The sequence below is a fragment of the Pseudonaja textilis genome, chromosome 2, assembly GCF_049901715.1.
Source record: "Pseudonaja textilis isolate UNSWEBS1 chromosome 2, rPseTex1.2, whole genome shotgun sequence".
Lineage (NCBI taxonomy): Eukaryota > Metazoa > Chordata > Lepidosauria > Squamata > Elapidae > Pseudonaja > Pseudonaja textilis.
The window spans coordinates 43057003-43073712 of NC_141991.1; the positions used below are offsets into that span (position 1 = coordinate 43057003).

The following is a 16710-nucleotide window of genomic DNA, read 5'->3' on the forward strand; positions in this document are numbered from 1 at the left end:
CATGACCATGGGACACTGCAGACAACTGTAAATGTGGCTGTTACCGAGTGCCTGAAGTGTGTGGTAGAGGGAACTCCTGAAACTTCAAATTTGGGTTTATGTCTTATGGAGATTCTCAACCATCCAGGTCATGGTTGTTTCAGAGATGCTTTTCCAAAAACAAATGGACTTTCTTAGCACCAGTCAGACATTGCACATCCTGTCTTTGCTCTTGATCTGAACAACCAAGATGTTAGTGATTTACTTAACACTAGAGACTCTCTATTTTACCCTGTACTGCAGATACATTCCCCAGTTCTGCTATCAGAATTGATCCTTTCAGCTTGTCCATTAATCTTTTTTTAAATACACTACCATGTTCAAGATATAAACTCTCCCAAATCAGAATAATCATTTTGATTTTGAATAGCATCACATTTCCATCAATCAATATACCAACTGAAACATTTTGGAAATAGAATAGAGTTAGAAGGCCAGAATAGAGTTGGAGGTCTTTTAGTCCAACCCCCTGGTTAGGCAGGAAACCCTTCACTTCAGACAAATGGTTGTCCAATCTCTTCTTAAAAACTTCCAGTGTTGGAGAATTCAGAACTTCTGGAGGCAAGTTGTTCCACTGATTAATTGTTCTAACTGTCGGGAAATGTCTCCTTAGTTCTAAGTTGCTTCTCTCTTTGATTAGTTTTCACCCATTGCTTCTAGTCCTGCCCTCAGGTAGGAGAATAGCTTGATTACCTCTTCTTTGTGGCAGCCTCTGAGATATTGGAACACTGCTATCATGTCACCCCTAGTCCTTCTTTTCATGAGACTAGACATACCCAGTTCCAGCAACCATTCTTTATATGTTTTTTACTGTTTCATTTACAGCACAAACCTCTGAACATTTGAAGATTTAAATGTAAAGCTCAGCCAAAGCTTAGGGTCAAACAGAGTTTGACTGGGACTATGCAAACAGTATATCAAATAGTAGAAATAATTTTAATCATAGAAATTACCAATCTCCTACCCTTTATTTTTTGATAGAAAAGAAACATGTTATGGACTGTAGACTCACATTCCATTTTCATTCCCATCTCAAGGCATTTTTTGAGCCGACAAAACTGGCAACGATTCCTGTGGTGTTTATTGATGATACAGTCCTGGTTGCTACGGCAACTATATGTCAGATTTTTTCTCACACTTCTTTTAAAAAAGCCTTTGCATCCTTCACAACTGACAGCACCATAATGACGACCTTAAAAAAGAGGGGGGAAATCTAAGAAACTATGATTACAATAAAAAAGTACATTTTAAAACAATTTTTATTTATGCAATACTCATTGTTCAATGGTTCTGTCAGTTTGCTTTTAACCTTATCACTTTTATGAAATTTAATTTTTGTAAATCAAAGGGCTTTCCTGGAGTTTTTTAGGTTCTACATCATAGCAGCACTGTTTTATATTAGTGCAGTAATTAAACTAAGACATATTTGGTTTATATGCCAGTTAGAAGCCACGTAGTCAGTCTTTCAGTTACAATGGCAACTGGGGCTCGGATTGTGGTAACTAAGTGATAGTTGTAAAGAGTGATATGATAACACCCTATCACTTAGCAACAGCAATTCAAGTAGTCCCAGATGTTATCATAACTCTAACATAATTCCACCTCCCTTTAATAAACAGGAAGCAGAAGAAGGGGGTGGCTGAGCATAGGCTGCCCATGAGTTGGGGATGTGCTATAACACAGTGTAAGCGCAGGGAGGCTGGGAAAGAAAGGTTCTGTTAACATGATTGTGGGGACACTGCAGTGGGTGGAACTTTGAGGTTATAAGTCCTTTCATTCAACGTCAGCATAACTTTTAATAATAACTGAAAGAATAGTCGTAACTTGATAACTATCTATATGACATTCATTCATTCATACACCTTATCTGTTTGTCGCCATGAAAGCACTCAGAATGGTGAATAACTCAGAATGATGTAGTCAAGATATAAAAACTATAAATCTTTAACAGAGCCATCAGCCAAAGTTATGTTAATGCTGTCACTTAAAGCAAAACATGCAGACACGCTGCCTGCCAGTTGAGATAGAGGTGTGACTTCTTCCTTCATGGTTCCTTAATTAGGGTACTGTGTTTTTCTTGATTGCTTATCTGGTGCTATTTCCTACTTTAGGGGGGATTTCTTGATTATATCTTTTAAATTGAACTGTTACAACCATCCTCAATTTAACTTTGTAACTCAATTTATGACTGTATACATAAAGTGGGCCAGTATGTGACCGGAACTATTTTTATGAGGTTTTTTTTTTAGTCAGTTGCTAAGTAAGGCATGGTCGTTTTTTGCTGGAAACCAGAAGTAAGTGCAGAGTTTTAAGCAAAAATGGCATGGAGCCAGGCTACTTATGGAACCAGCTCTGTCCCATCACATTTGCCTGTACCACACAATCAGAAAGGGAAGATATGTTGTAGATCCTATCAGTTAAAGAACTCCCACTGACAGGAAGAGAGTCTTCTCTGCCATTGTCCCCACCCTTTGGAATATTCTTATCCCAGAGGTGAAGCGGGCCCTCTCTCCTGGCCTTCCCAAAAAGAATTAAAACACGGCTCTTGCCCTGGTGTGGGGAGCTCAAAGGAGAACACAGCCATGGGATTGGTTGGTATAATGAGAAACCTCTCTTTACCTTTGTCAACTAATTTTTAACAGGATGTAATTATTCATGCCTCCTTAAAAATGTTTATAATTTTTAATTTTAAAACCTTAACATTGTAATTTTCATATAGTTTTATATTTTAATGTTTTATTTTATGCCGCCTGATGTCCCTGTTTGAGGGACATGGGCGGTTCATAGATATGAAATGTAAATTAATAAATGAATAAAAAATTCAATCATTTGCAGTACTCCGCAAATGGCTGTAAATACAGGCCAGTTGCTGAGCGCCCAACATATGATCATGTGACAGCAGGGGAGCATTCATCAGAAATGGCTCCTTTTAGGGGAGCCTGTTGTAACTTTAAAAAGTCACTAAGTGGCAGGTTGTAAGTTGAGGATATCTGTATGTAAATACAGTTTGCTTTTTGATGGTTGATTTATCAATGTGTCAAGTACCCAAGAAATCCCTGGCATCTTTGGATTTGACCATCTCAAATATCAAGTTTCCCAATTGAAATTGTGATTGGATTTGTTGAGAAATGAAGGATCTTTCACCATGACACTATGGGTTCTACCAATTTTCTACATGTTTGTCCCGCATAATGATTGTTAGTTACCTAGTTTGGTAATCAAATGTCTGCAAGGAAAACAACCAATTTCAGAAAACAATAAGAACCCAACAGTTAACTCTAAACTACATTTATTGTTCAGTACTCCATTGTGACGTTATGAGTCTTGTGAAAACAGAACTAGAATCTTTTCAATACTTATTCCTGTCTGGAGCATATTCTGATACGGCTCCAGATTTGGTTGTGCAAGTGTAATGGCTTGTACCTGCAAAGTTGATTCTTGCAAAATATGCTCCAATTTTGCCTTGAAAAGCTGAAGCAAAGAAATAATTATGCAGACAGGTAATCCTCAATGTACACCCATTCTTTGAATGACTGTTTGAAGTTGCAACAGCACTGAAAAAAGTGACATGACTGTTTTTCACACTTATGACCATTACAGCATCCCCATGGTCACGGGATTAAAACCTGGACACTTGGCCACTGGCATGTATTTATGATGGCTGCAGTGTCCCAGGGTCACACAATCACCTATTGCGACCTTCAGAGAAGCAAAGTCAATGCAGAAGCCAGATTCACAATTGTGTTACTAACTTAACAACTGCAGTGATTCACTTAACAACCGTGACAAGTAGACTTGTAAAATGGGACAAAATTCACTTAATAACCATCTTAGCAATGGAAATTTTGGGCTTAATTGTGGTTGTAAGTCAAAGACTACCTCTAATTACTATTAATAACAATATGAATACAAAATAAATATGCAAAAATAATAGTGGCTATCTCAAAAATAGTGTTGTCCATATTTCAATAATTATATAAAAGTAAACAAGCTTAACCAGTGGTGGGATTCACATTTGTTACTACCGGTTCTGTGGACTTGGCTTGGTGGGTGTGGCAGGGGAAGGATACTGTAAAATCTCTAGTCAGAGGTGGTATTTGCTGGTTCTCCGAACTACTCAAAATTTCCGCTACCAGTTCTCCAGAACTAGTCAGAACCTGCTGAATTACCATCTCTGAGCTTAACCTACCATTATATAAATAGTTTAAAATATGGTTGCTTTATTGTTCAGTCCTAAATAAAAGGTTGTATTTTATAAAGTTGTATTGTTGTATAAATGTTCCATTTGATATACAGAGTATAATTTAATTATTCAAAGTACTATTTATTTCTTGTCCAAATTTATCAACATACAAAATTATTATTTTAGGGTTTATGATAAGGCAAAATTTGACAATCTTTACTCAGACAGTTTATTGGGGACGGGGAGAAAAAAGTTCTGAATATTTCTCATTCTTGACCATGAAGCTTTAAAGAATTAAGTCAGTGCTCTTTGCCTATTCCTTCAAAAAATGCTCACTGACAAGTACAACTTTTTAAAAATAAATACTTATTGAACTAGTATTACCCTAGTATTCTCAAGTTTCTTTTGTTCTGGAAAATAACTGAAGAGCTATGACTCAAGCAGAAGGAAGAAAAATTATTCTGACAATATGGTGGCTAGTTGGTTTTAATAAAAAGTCACTATTTACGTGCCTTTTGCATTAACTCAATCAGGAGAAACATTCCTGTGAATTGCACAAAAACAATTGCAAAACTTTCAATGAAACAAATTACTGAAATCTACAAACTGACCAATTCAAAATCTAGATAGTTAGCATTCACCTTCTGAAGAAATCTGCACCCAATAAATTAGTACATTGAAGCATTGCATTCATAGCCTCATCTTGATTTGAAAATCCCCTACCTCGTTTTTATTAGAGTGAGTCAACCAACTGAAAGTTCAGTCAAAAAGACAAAAATGAATGAAAGCTTCTATTTGTTCTTCAGAACATTTGTTGTATTCATTGTCTAGTGATCCTTTTTTTGTCCTATTTCGAGCAGAGCCAAAATCATTGTGAGTCTTGTGCTCTTCACCTTACTTCCTTTGAACTTAAGTCCATTTTTAAAAAAATCAAATGAATTTTCCATGGAACCAAAAGTATTAAACATTTGATTGAGTCAGTCTAAAATCTTCCTGGACATTATCTTCTATTCTTTTGCTCTGAGGCCAAACCAATACTTCAAAAATTAGATCTTCTCTCTTTAGTTGTACCACTTTACTTCCTTCAACACTCCATGAAATTCCATTGTTAGGCAACACAATTTCTGTGATGCTGCCCCTGGGAGCTCTGGAAGATATTCTCACTGCATATGTGACTAAAGGGTACAATGTGCACATAGGGGCCAGGAAGTCTATGAAAATAAACAATATCACTATTACAATATTGACATTAAGTCAGGCTTTTTAAAAACTTTCTTGAAGAATCCCCACTGCTACTAAAAAAGTTTATTGTTTTTATCTTCAACAAACCTGCCTTTCAGTGAAAGATTAGTACTGTGTGAGTGTTTAAGCAAATGTGTCTTTTCAACCAAGTAGCTTGGCATCTTACCTGATGCTTTGTCTCCACAGACAACACAGTACTCTACTACCTGTGGCCGCTGGACATCAGTTTTAGCCAATAAACGTTCCACAGAGGCAGAGTCAGTGACAATCTAAAACGAAACATTTAAAAGGAGTATTATTTCTATATAACACTATATTTAAAAGATACTGCAATTTTTTAAACACAGCTGTGCCAAAGTTGTTCAACTGCAAAATGAACATGCAGAAAGGGGAAAAATATGGAAAAATTATTTTAAAATACAGTATAGCAAGCCAGCAAGGAAAAGGCTTAAAAGTTTACATGGTAATTGATAGCATGATAAGGTTATAGTGATTCATACACATGGCAGCCATCTACTAATTGCCTCAAAACAATGAAAACTATTGTCCCTTGCCTTGTTTGCATAATATGACAACGTTGATCTATATAACCTTAATCACATCGCCTCTGTTTTGAGATCATCTGATTTTTGTTGAGCTGATAGTATTTCAGCAATATGATGTGGAGATTAGAATATAAATTCTACAGAAACATGCTAATTAAAGTATAAGCCATCTTTCTGCATGCTCTTAAGTCTGAATATCCAATATATGTATTATTCTTTAACTGTGGTATATACCTGTATTCTGCCTGGCACAATATTATCTGTGGTAAAAATAAGTTGCTTGGTATTAGAAGTCTCAGGTGCAGCTAGTATTACTTTCCCTGTTCCAGTACCATCTGGACTAGCAAGTATAAATTGTTGCTTTGGGGATACTGATGAATCCACTGCTGTCACTATTTGAATTTTCTGCCCTGTTTGCTGATCTGTAACAATCTATAACAAAAAGAAAAACATGATTATGTGAGAATAAATTTAATACATTAAAAAAATAAGTTTAACAACACTAAGTTCACTTTTAAGAATTATATGCCATTATTTAAGGATGTTGTGTCTCCTGTTACCAAATGATGGATGCAGCTTAGGCAAAAAAGAAAAAAAAATGCTATATTAAAAATGAAAAGATTCTATCAATGGTTATTTTGAATATATACATGATTACTCAAAATGAATCAAGAAACTGTCTTCAAAAATGTACTGTCCACCAGTGCATACTAAAAGGAAAGAAGGTTCTCTCATGAGATGCTTACAAAGACATAGTTCCAATAATAAAATAAAACCTCCCAAGTAGTAGAACACTTTCTCATAATAAATCTGCTCTTTGTACACTGTCACTAAATGACTATAAAATTACATAAATTACATAAAAGAAAAAAGAATATTATAATACTCTAAAATTTGATGCTGCATATTAAGCAGAAAGAAATGAAACAGACTATATTTAGAAGACAAATCTCTACCTGAATACGCTGCGGTGACGATACAGTGGAGTCTGTGGAGATTATCTGGATGCGCTGGGAAGGGCTGGTCATCACTGGAGTTTCAGATAAGGTTGACTGGACAGTTTGGACCTAGAATGATTTATGAAAAAAGACTTTACACATGGCAAAACAGTACAATGAATATAATTTAATATATATAATTTAATAAACATTTTATTAAGTAATTGAAATCTTTTGATTGGGGGACTGTACAGCAAAGTACATGTTCAAGATTCTCCAAGTTATAAGGCACTTATTTTTCCTCCAAATTCCAAAGAATGCCTTCTCTAAGGGCTTCAGAAGAGAAGCTGGTATGCTGAATGTGGTATCCACGACTTTTTTTTTTTTTGCATCCTTTCCTAGAACCTTCCATCAAGAAAAGCTTCAGACACATTGCACTAATAAAACTGTTTTCCATGCATTACCATTCTCTTCATAGGGAATCCAGGAAATGGGATTCAATTACCTGTATCTTTGGATGTGAGGGTAAGGATAGTTAAAAATATATAAGTAGAATTGATTAAAAAGAAATCTTCTTTAAAGATAATAATGTAAACTATTTGGAGGTTATATGCCCTAGGAGACCAAAATATCAAGTACATTATATTACAGCCCAATGCAACCGCTAAGATAAATGGATAATTAAATAATTATTAAAATTAGAATTGTTTTTAAATTAAGTTTATGGTCAGAAGACAAAACAGAAGATAAAACTAAAATACTACAGGTATTAAAGCAATCAGGAGAACAAATAAAGAGCATTAAAACCAAGCAAACAAACCAAAAGGAATACAAATCGCCTTAGAGGAAACAGATTAACAAGATTGCTATATAATTAACTGTCTTACAGCAACAGCAATTATAAGAAATCTGGTAACCCTTCTACAAATATTTACTGAGCTAAAAGAAAGCAAGTGATCTATCTGATCTTGGTTGACTATATGTCATGTCCTGAAAAAAAAAAAAAATTTCAAGAGGACCTGTATAACTGTTTCTATTTCCTAGGGGCACAGGTCTTTCTTCAAAGAGGATGGCAAAGTATTACCCCCCCATAATGCTTTATAGTCCTCTCTGGGCAGTTTACAATGTCAATATTATTGGCATATTGCCACCAACAATCTGTCTCTTAATTTTACCAACCTTGTAGGGATGCATTATAAGTATACTGCACCATCAGCGTATACAGTATACATAAAGATAAAGGGTCTCCTATGAGACAGACTAAGGCTGTTTGATAAATATTTTGAATGAGAGAACAGTTTGCCAAACATAGTGTAACATGTACAATAGAGGTTATGGACAAGTCTTGATAACATTTTATTTATTTATTTATATAGAAAGCCAATTTGGTCTAGTATTGAAGGCACCAGGTTGGAAAGTAGGAGATCATAAGTTCAAGTCCCATCTTAGCCAGATACACCAGCTGGGTGACTTTGGGCCAGTCACTCTCTCGGCCCAACCTACTTCACAGGGTTGTTGTTAAGGGGAAATAGGAAGAAGGTATGTTGGATATTTGCCACCCTAAGTTATTTGCAAAAAATAATAAAGGTAGGATACAAGATAAATAAATAATGATGGCTGTCAGATCTATCCGATGTACTGACTCCACATCATGACGCCCAGGTTTTTAAGGCCTTACAGAAGACTGATAAGTTCTTTCTTTCTTATTTTGAAAATAAGAATTATTTAATTTAAATATCCTTTTATTTTACAGTACTGACTATATTTATCATTTCCAAGAAGATGGCAAGTTAAGAGACATTAGTCATCAATCTCCTTCCTTCTAAGTTGTCTCTTAGAATCGTAGGAAGGGGGAATTCCAAGAAAATATTATTTGGAACATTATTTTATATAGATAAATGTGGTCAATTTAATAGTTCAACTCAGATGGAAATAGTTAGGGATTAACACACTTATTGCTATATTTCAATAGTGTGGCATCTATATCTACTTAAGGTATCATGGTAAGAAACAATTTGCTATAACAATATAAGGCATTACATGTAAGACAGAAAGAAAAAGCCTAAAGTTCATGCAGTTAGATGAGTCCATTATTCGATATTATGTATCAATCTTGACATTCTACCAAAATTTATTTTCAGGTTCACATGAAGGCCTAAAAAATATCTTATTCAAATGTTATATATACATTTTACAATACAAGCAAGCAAATGTAACGGGAACTTTCTGGGTCACACAGTATATTACTTTTGGAAGTAAACTGTATCATGTGTTTCAAAAATAAATAAATACATGGAACTCAAATATTCAGATAAATCATTTTAGTATCCTTTCACATAAATGTCAAAAAGAAATCAATTATATATAGCAATAGCAATATCACTTGCTTTATAGGCCTGTCTAAGCGGTTTACAAAGTCAGCATGTTTTACCCACTTTGGAAGGATGGAAGGCTGAGTCAACCTTGATTTAGATATAAAAAAAGTTGCAGACTAAATAACTAACACACATTAGTCACAATGCAGCCTGGAATTTTGGCTGTAAGATGTTGCACTCATAAATCAAGACAGCACATGACCAATTTGATTTTATAACTGATTACAACAATTGTAAAACAAGTTACTATGGCCAAAAAGCAAATCACAAGTTAAGTCTGAAGTTATGACAGAGTCCCCCAAGGTATTTATGAGCAACTTCTGAAGTTCCAAGACTCTCGTCCCATGGCCACATGATCACGTCAGATCTTTAGCAGGCAGCCCACATTTACGGCAGTATGCAGTGTCCCATAATCACATGATGAGTTTTGCTGGAAACTGGCATTTACTTCCGGTTTTCAGCAAAACTGTCCTGTAACAAATTATCAGTGTACTTAACCACAGTGTTGACTTTATAATAATTGCATTGTTTTAATGGCTACCATAAAAATAGGTCATAAAATCGGGTCATGTGAGTGAACCACTTTATGGTTGTTATGACTGATGGCTTAGCCTTATATTATGGTCATAAGTCAATGACTATTTGTAGTACTGTACACAGTTCCAAACAAAGTCTTTTTATTTTAAACACAAATATGTTCCTTTTTCTAACTTATTTTAACTAGAAATACAATTAACAACGACCTCAAAAAATGCTCCATGAAATGCTATCTAAAAATGTTTTAAGTCTACAGCTATAAATAGATGGGCAGCATCACAGAATGAGCCAAAAATGTCTACTATAATCTATATTTTTATACAAAATAAGGTTATTTATTTATATGTTTATTTATTTGCTGCCCATCTTGCTTTGCAGTGATTCTTGGTAGTTTACAAGATTAAGATATTTAGGGTAGATAAGTTATTTGAAGCTTTTCAGCTTGGTTCTTGTTGTTATACTGCCAACATTTTTAATTAAAAGAAACAGACCAATGATACAAATATATCATACAAGATGCCACTTATAGAGGAATAGTGATTTCTCCCCCCTCCAGAAGATGGTTAAAAAGCACAAATACTTTTCATTCAGAAAATTGCATGGCATTTTGGAAATGGACATGAAGTACAAGAAATGTCAGATGTGCCATTGAAGAATTATTTGCCACAAGCAATAATATATATCTAGTTCTGTTAAACAATTGACATTTGAAATAAAATAGGCACATATATGGATTTACAGTTTTAAATTTTAATTTCAAACAGTTTTGTATTATGTGTGTATATGCATGCATTAATATGATGAATATAACAAACATTTTTTTCCTTACTAGTTCACCTTTACATATCTTAGTCTAAAACAGCCTTTGGCAACCTGCTTCTGTCCAGATTGTTTTAAGAAAAACACTCATCATTCCCAGCCACTATGGCCAATAGTAGTTTTAGAAAGTACTAATTTTGAAAAGACATTTTGCATTAGACAATTTTGAAATAGGAAAGCACAGTTTGCTTAGTACTAGACTTCTTCTTAAGGAATGCAGTAATAATCTGACTTCGATAATGGAAAATCAAACACAGTAATGCATTTTATCAGACAATGTTAATAATTATTGTGACTGTTATAAAAATAGTTACAAAGTATGAATTAACATTATGTGTTAAGGAATATTGCTTATCATATAAAGGATATGAAGCAGTAAAATATACCAATAACTGAGAATTATGATTAAAACTGTATGAAAATAATAGCCTTTTCTAAACACTTAAAATATTCCTGATTTGTAAATCCATTCATTTTGTAAAAATATTAATAATCTACTGCCACTTTAAATTATGGTAAAATGTTATTTAATAAAAAATTACTAAAATAATGCATAAACAAATACCACTTATATATTCTATATATTCATTTAAAGAAGAATCTTAAATCTATAGTAATCAGAATTATTTGCTTCACGCTTGAAACTATAGACTTCAATACTTACAGTGTCAAATCGTTCTGCAGTTTTATTTACATTTTTCCCAAGCAAAGATCTTTGGGCAAAACAATTGAAGAAAACTGAAGACATCAGTTTTATTGTACTCCCAAAGGTTGTATCTGAACTCCATTTATAAAGAATCCAGTGATAAAATGACAGAATTATTTAAAAATGCCCTCCCCATGACCCTGTTCCTCTGAAGGTCAAGTACACTATCATTCCCTGTAACCAAGGAAGCAGAATCGACGTGTTCCTGCTGTTTTGCCAGCTGCTGAAGCAGTTTGTCTAATAATACAATTAATTTCACTGGGAAAGATGTACCCAGGTTACAAAGCTTCCTCCTTAGTCTATCCTGGATCCAACTATGATTATTCAATGAACAAAATCGTAAACTTCTTCAGATAATATTTTGTTAGAGAATATACTGCATGCCAATAAAATGAAACAAGATGAACTTTTATTGTATTTTGTTTATGAATCATCTACCATCTTCACAGCTTATTAATCTTTTAAAAATAGTCTTTATTAAATTGTTACATGCCCATCAAAACTATATTCAAATTCATTTACAATTTTATCTGTAAAGTATTTACTGGAAAAGCATAAACCCCCATTTTAACTCTTCGAAGAGAACTACTGTAATTTAACAGATAATATAAGAATAACATACACTTCAGGAAACTATGTTGATTCAAAACTCAAATAATTGGTATGTTGCTAAAGTATTATTTTAAATATTTTCATTTGGTTTATATGTAAAATGAAATATTCTATACATTGGAAATAAATGAAAATGTCCATAAAAGTGGATAACACAAATATAGTCATATAAGCGATTCCATGAAATACTGAATGCCAGTATTAGAATGGAAGTAATTTTGTTTTATTGCACAAATTCCTTAAATCATTCATGACATTGCCAAATAATCTTTTCTCTACAAACATCTGATTCTGATCCGTTAGCTGAGCAATGATATTTCTGTCAGGAAGTTTATTCATGTTCTCACCTTTTTTGGACCACCATTCAGTTGAAAAAGATACCTTCTAAAACTGACAGAAATTAGATCATGGCTTGTAAAAGTCAAATGATAACTACCTCCTTTCCATTTAGTGGCTATTATTCTTATAGATGTCCAATAAATATTCTCCTCCAAGTTATCTGCATATTTACTGAGCTGAAAGGGTACTTCACTGTGTCAAGAGAAAAAGCAACAATCCTTTTCATGATGTCCATGAACTTCAGAATGTGGACCAATTTTGCTCATCAACTTTCTACTTTAGTATTGGACAATAGAAAACTGTTATTTTGTTTTGCATCTTCAAAATGAACATCCTCTGAATTATCTGTGTAGGAGATACTTTGAAAATGGAAACGCTACTAGATATCTTTAAATAATAACTTACTACTTGCTACTATGAACCAAAAGGCTGGCTTTGTAGTCATAGAATCATGTCAAAATATGCATTTAGAAAATGTACAATATTTTACATGGAACATCCTCCAACTACTAATCCCCTTGAAATAATAGCAAATGAAATCAACAGTGTGGCCATTTTGGAGCTCAGGTATATTCAAAATAGTGCATGTGCAATAGTGCAAGCCTTCTATTCACCTGATTTTTAGCCTTTTTGTTCACTAAGACTATTTCTTAACCTGATTTTTAAAGTTTGGAGAAAAAATTAGTTAGGAAACCAATTTACTACAAAACATCAGCAGTTAATATGACTTTTATTTTAAAAGTGCTTTTTGATCACACATAGGACTCAAAGACATTATTAAAACAAATTAAATGGTGCATAGCTGTAGCCCAAGATTTTTTCTGGAGGTATGTCTATTTGCTCAGCAACCAAACAACAATAAACAAAAAAAAAAACCCTTTCAACTAACAAAAAGCTCTATGAAAGACAGCAAAAAGCAACCTCAACAATCTGCCTTCTGGTAAACATCTAATTTAGTAGCCATTTTGTGAAAAGGACAGGCTTTTCTGTGGTCATGTGACCCTGGGATGCTGCAAATGACGATAAGCAGGGGCAAATTGCTGACTGCCCAAAATGCAATCATGTGACCGGGAGGAGGGGCTGGTATATGAACTTTAACTTTAACTGAGTCATAAGTTGACCTAGAGAGGTCTATCATAATTTCAAACAGTTGCAAACTGACCAGTTATAAATCAAGAACTACCTGTATTTGTACATGGAGTCCATTTAGATTGTTTCCATTGAAGTCTGCTAAATTAAGGGTGTTAGTATATATTTTTTGCAATGTTAATTTTCTTATTACACATTTGGATATCTTCTATAGCAAAATGCATAAAATGGATATTTCATATAAAGTTGCAAGGAATGATTTTGGCTGTCATGTCTAATGCTTGACTCTGCAGAAACTCATTTTACAGTAACTCTGACAGATGGCTGCTTAATTTCTGAACATATGCATGGAACCGAAACTCGCTACTTATTAGGTAACTGGTTCCAACGTTATGCTGTTCTTAATATTACGATTTTTTCCTAACAATCAGAACCTGCATTCCTAGAATCTGAACCCAGTCTTGCAGTTTGAGACAAAGGAGAATAAATTTTGACTTTTCTTTGTATGTTGAAGTTTGGAATTCAGTAGAAACCTTTTTTAGAAGGCATGCTCCACTATATTAGGAAAATGCTGAAAAAATAAAGTAACTATGTAGTAAAATGTCTCATATATGCATAAATAAAATAACGGGGGTAAGTGGGTCTTGGATATAAAGTATTGGCTTAGCTGGCCAACAATAAATACTAGCAAGCATTCATATTTGTTGAAATAAAGCTGAATTTATTAAGACCAAAAGACGAGAAATAGCAGATGAAGTGAGGGATGCAGTGGATATCCTTTTGTGGTAACTGGAAGCTGTGGGGGATCTGGATGGGGGATAAAGATTTAAATTGAACCCTAGTAAGATGGAGTGGCTGTGTTCAGAAATTTATCATCTTTGGTCCTGGATGGAGTTGCACTACCCCAGACTCGCTGGGTAACTTGGATGTCCTCTTGGCTCCACAGCTCTTGCTCAGAGCAGATGGCAGCATTGTGTACCAGATATGTGTTAGGGATATACCCTAGCAAGATCTGCAGGGCAGTCAGGCAGGCAGGCAAAATATGTGAGATAAGTGTTTTGTAGCTTACACACAGTAAAAACAGATACAAATGCTAATTAAATAGTTTTATTCCAGCAAGAGTTAAAGCATAGTCAAAACAGTCCATATATCATTCACTAAGTTCAGTCCGTCCAGGGATTATTCATTTGCAAATTCCAGTGTCGAAAAAGAGAGGTCAGTATACTTACAAATGTCAGTCCGGTGATATATCTCCTCGCAGTAGAGAGATATGTGAAGAACTCAGAAACTCCTTCAGTAGGGAAACACGCAGCTAATAAACATCAACGTAATCCAATCCAGTAATTTTCAGTGAATCGTCAGCAATCAATCAGATTGTCTTGCTCCCTTTTATGGTGGTTTCACACCACACCCAAAATACATGCTTTGCAGTTAAAGTGACACACACTTAAACTAACAAGCATAGCTTATATATATTATTTTACCCAAAACTACGTTAGGTGACTTATGTTATACCTAACATTCTCCCCTTTTGGGTAATATAATAATATATATATCTATTTACAACCTTAACCCATAGTCATCACAACTCTCTTTGTGTTTCACTGCACCTTGGGCTTTTGTAAACTGATCAGCAATATTTTGCTCAGTCATACAATATTCCAATCTTATTAAACCATCCTTTACAGATTGTCTTACATTCAGATATCTAAGATCTGTATGCTTAGATCTCGTTTTCACAGCAATATTTGTAGCCATCTGTATGGCTGCTTGATTGTCCTCATACACTACAATGGAATCATTAACAGTTAATCCCATATCCAACAACAACTGTTTATACAGAATTAAATCAGTACATAATAAAGATAGACATGAAAATTCTGCTTCCATTGTGGACATACTTATGTGTTGCTGTCTAATTGACCTCCAACCAATTAATGCTTTTCCTAATAGTATAGCCATTCCTGAAGTTGATTTCCTAGTGTTTATATCTGTTGCAAAACTTGCATCAGCATATGCACTTAAAATCAGATCATCTTTTGGCTCCAAATACAATGCATAGTGCATTGTCCTTTTAAGATATCTTAAGATACGTTTTGCTGCTTGCCAGTGTTGTTCATCGGGTTCAGCATTGAATCGAGTTAATTGATTAATGCTATAGGCAATATCTGGCCTAGACCAATTACTAATGTACGATAGACTGCCAATTAACGACTGATAGATAGTCTTATCGAATTTTGAACTCTGAGCATCAGTGCGGCAAAATTCCTGACTCATTGGAGTTTTTGCTGGTTTACAAAGTTCCATCTTATATGTTTTTAGTAATTGATAAATCTTATCCTCTTGAGATATCTTAAAGCCACGATTGGTTTTATTTATGGTCAATCCGAGATACTGTTTTATCTCTCCTAATTGCTTTAATTTTATCCTCTTACCTAATAATGATATTATTTCAGTAGCTTCATTATTAGTTTTTGTAATTAAGGCAATATCATCTGTAAACAACAATAATAATGACACTATTCCATTTTTCTCTCTTTTAAATAAACATGGATCAGCTAAACCTGCTTTAAACCCTATATTGTTTAACTCCTTAACAATATATTGGTTCCATTCGTAACCAGATTGTTTTAATCCATAGAGACTCTTTTTAAGTTTCCAACAGTCATTATTAGTTTTATCATCCTTAATCCCTACAGGTTTCTTTAGGTATATAGTGTGCTGCAATGGAGCATGCAGATAGGCAGTTTCTACATCTAAATGATTTATGATATAGTTTTTCTTAGCTGCCCACACTAAAGCTGCTCTCAAGGTTGTTGCTTTTAAACTTGGTGCAAACACTTCATCATAATCACATGCAGTTTGATTAAATCCTTGAGCTACCAACCTAGCCTTATGGGTAACAGTCCCATTTGTACCTGTTTTTAATTTAAATATCCATTTACAGCCAATGGACTTTTCACCTGGAGGTAATCTAGCATTCTCATAGACACCCATCTGTTTTAATGAATTCAGTTCCTTTTGTATTGCTGTATGCCAGTTCTCCTGATCCTTCGCAGGATACAATTTTAGTTCTTCCACAGTGGTTGGAATTTTACTAATCTGGCACACCATACTTGCCTGGTATCTATCAGGTGGTCTACTTACTCGTGTTGACCGTCTAGGTAGTACAGGACTTACAGGTGGACTCTTATCTATCACCTGTTCCTGGTTATCTATTTCTTCTTTTATTTCTTCCTGTTTTAGTCCTATTTTCTCTTCCTTTACTTTCTCTTTAATTGGATTT

The 16710-nt window shown here is 34.2% G+C and overlaps 1 protein-coding gene across 8 annotated transcripts in view; it reads right to left on the reverse strand.

Moving 5' to 3' along the window:
• Window positions 1–16710, reverse strand: part of NR2C2 (nuclear receptor subfamily 2 group C member 2) — a 58602-nt gene that overhangs the window by 22790 nt on the left and 19102 nt on the right. For 4 of the 8 annotated variants that reach the window (XM_026722956.2, XM_026722964.2, XM_087923747.1 and 1 more), the window contains 4 exons: window positions 6966–7076; window positions 6244–6441; window positions 5631–5733; window positions 1052–1231 (listed from right to left, as the gene is read on the reverse strand). In XM_026722956.2, coding sequence (XP_026578741.1) covers window positions 1052–1231; window positions 5631–5733; window positions 6244–6441; window positions 6966–7076 — 592 coding nt within the window. Of the gene's footprint in view, window positions 1–1003; window positions 1232–5630; window positions 5734–6243; window positions 6442–6965; window positions 7077–16710 lie in introns of all 8 variants that reach the window. The other 4 variants (XM_087923745.1, XM_087923743.1, XM_087923746.1 and 1 more) reach the window with 1 other exon arrangement.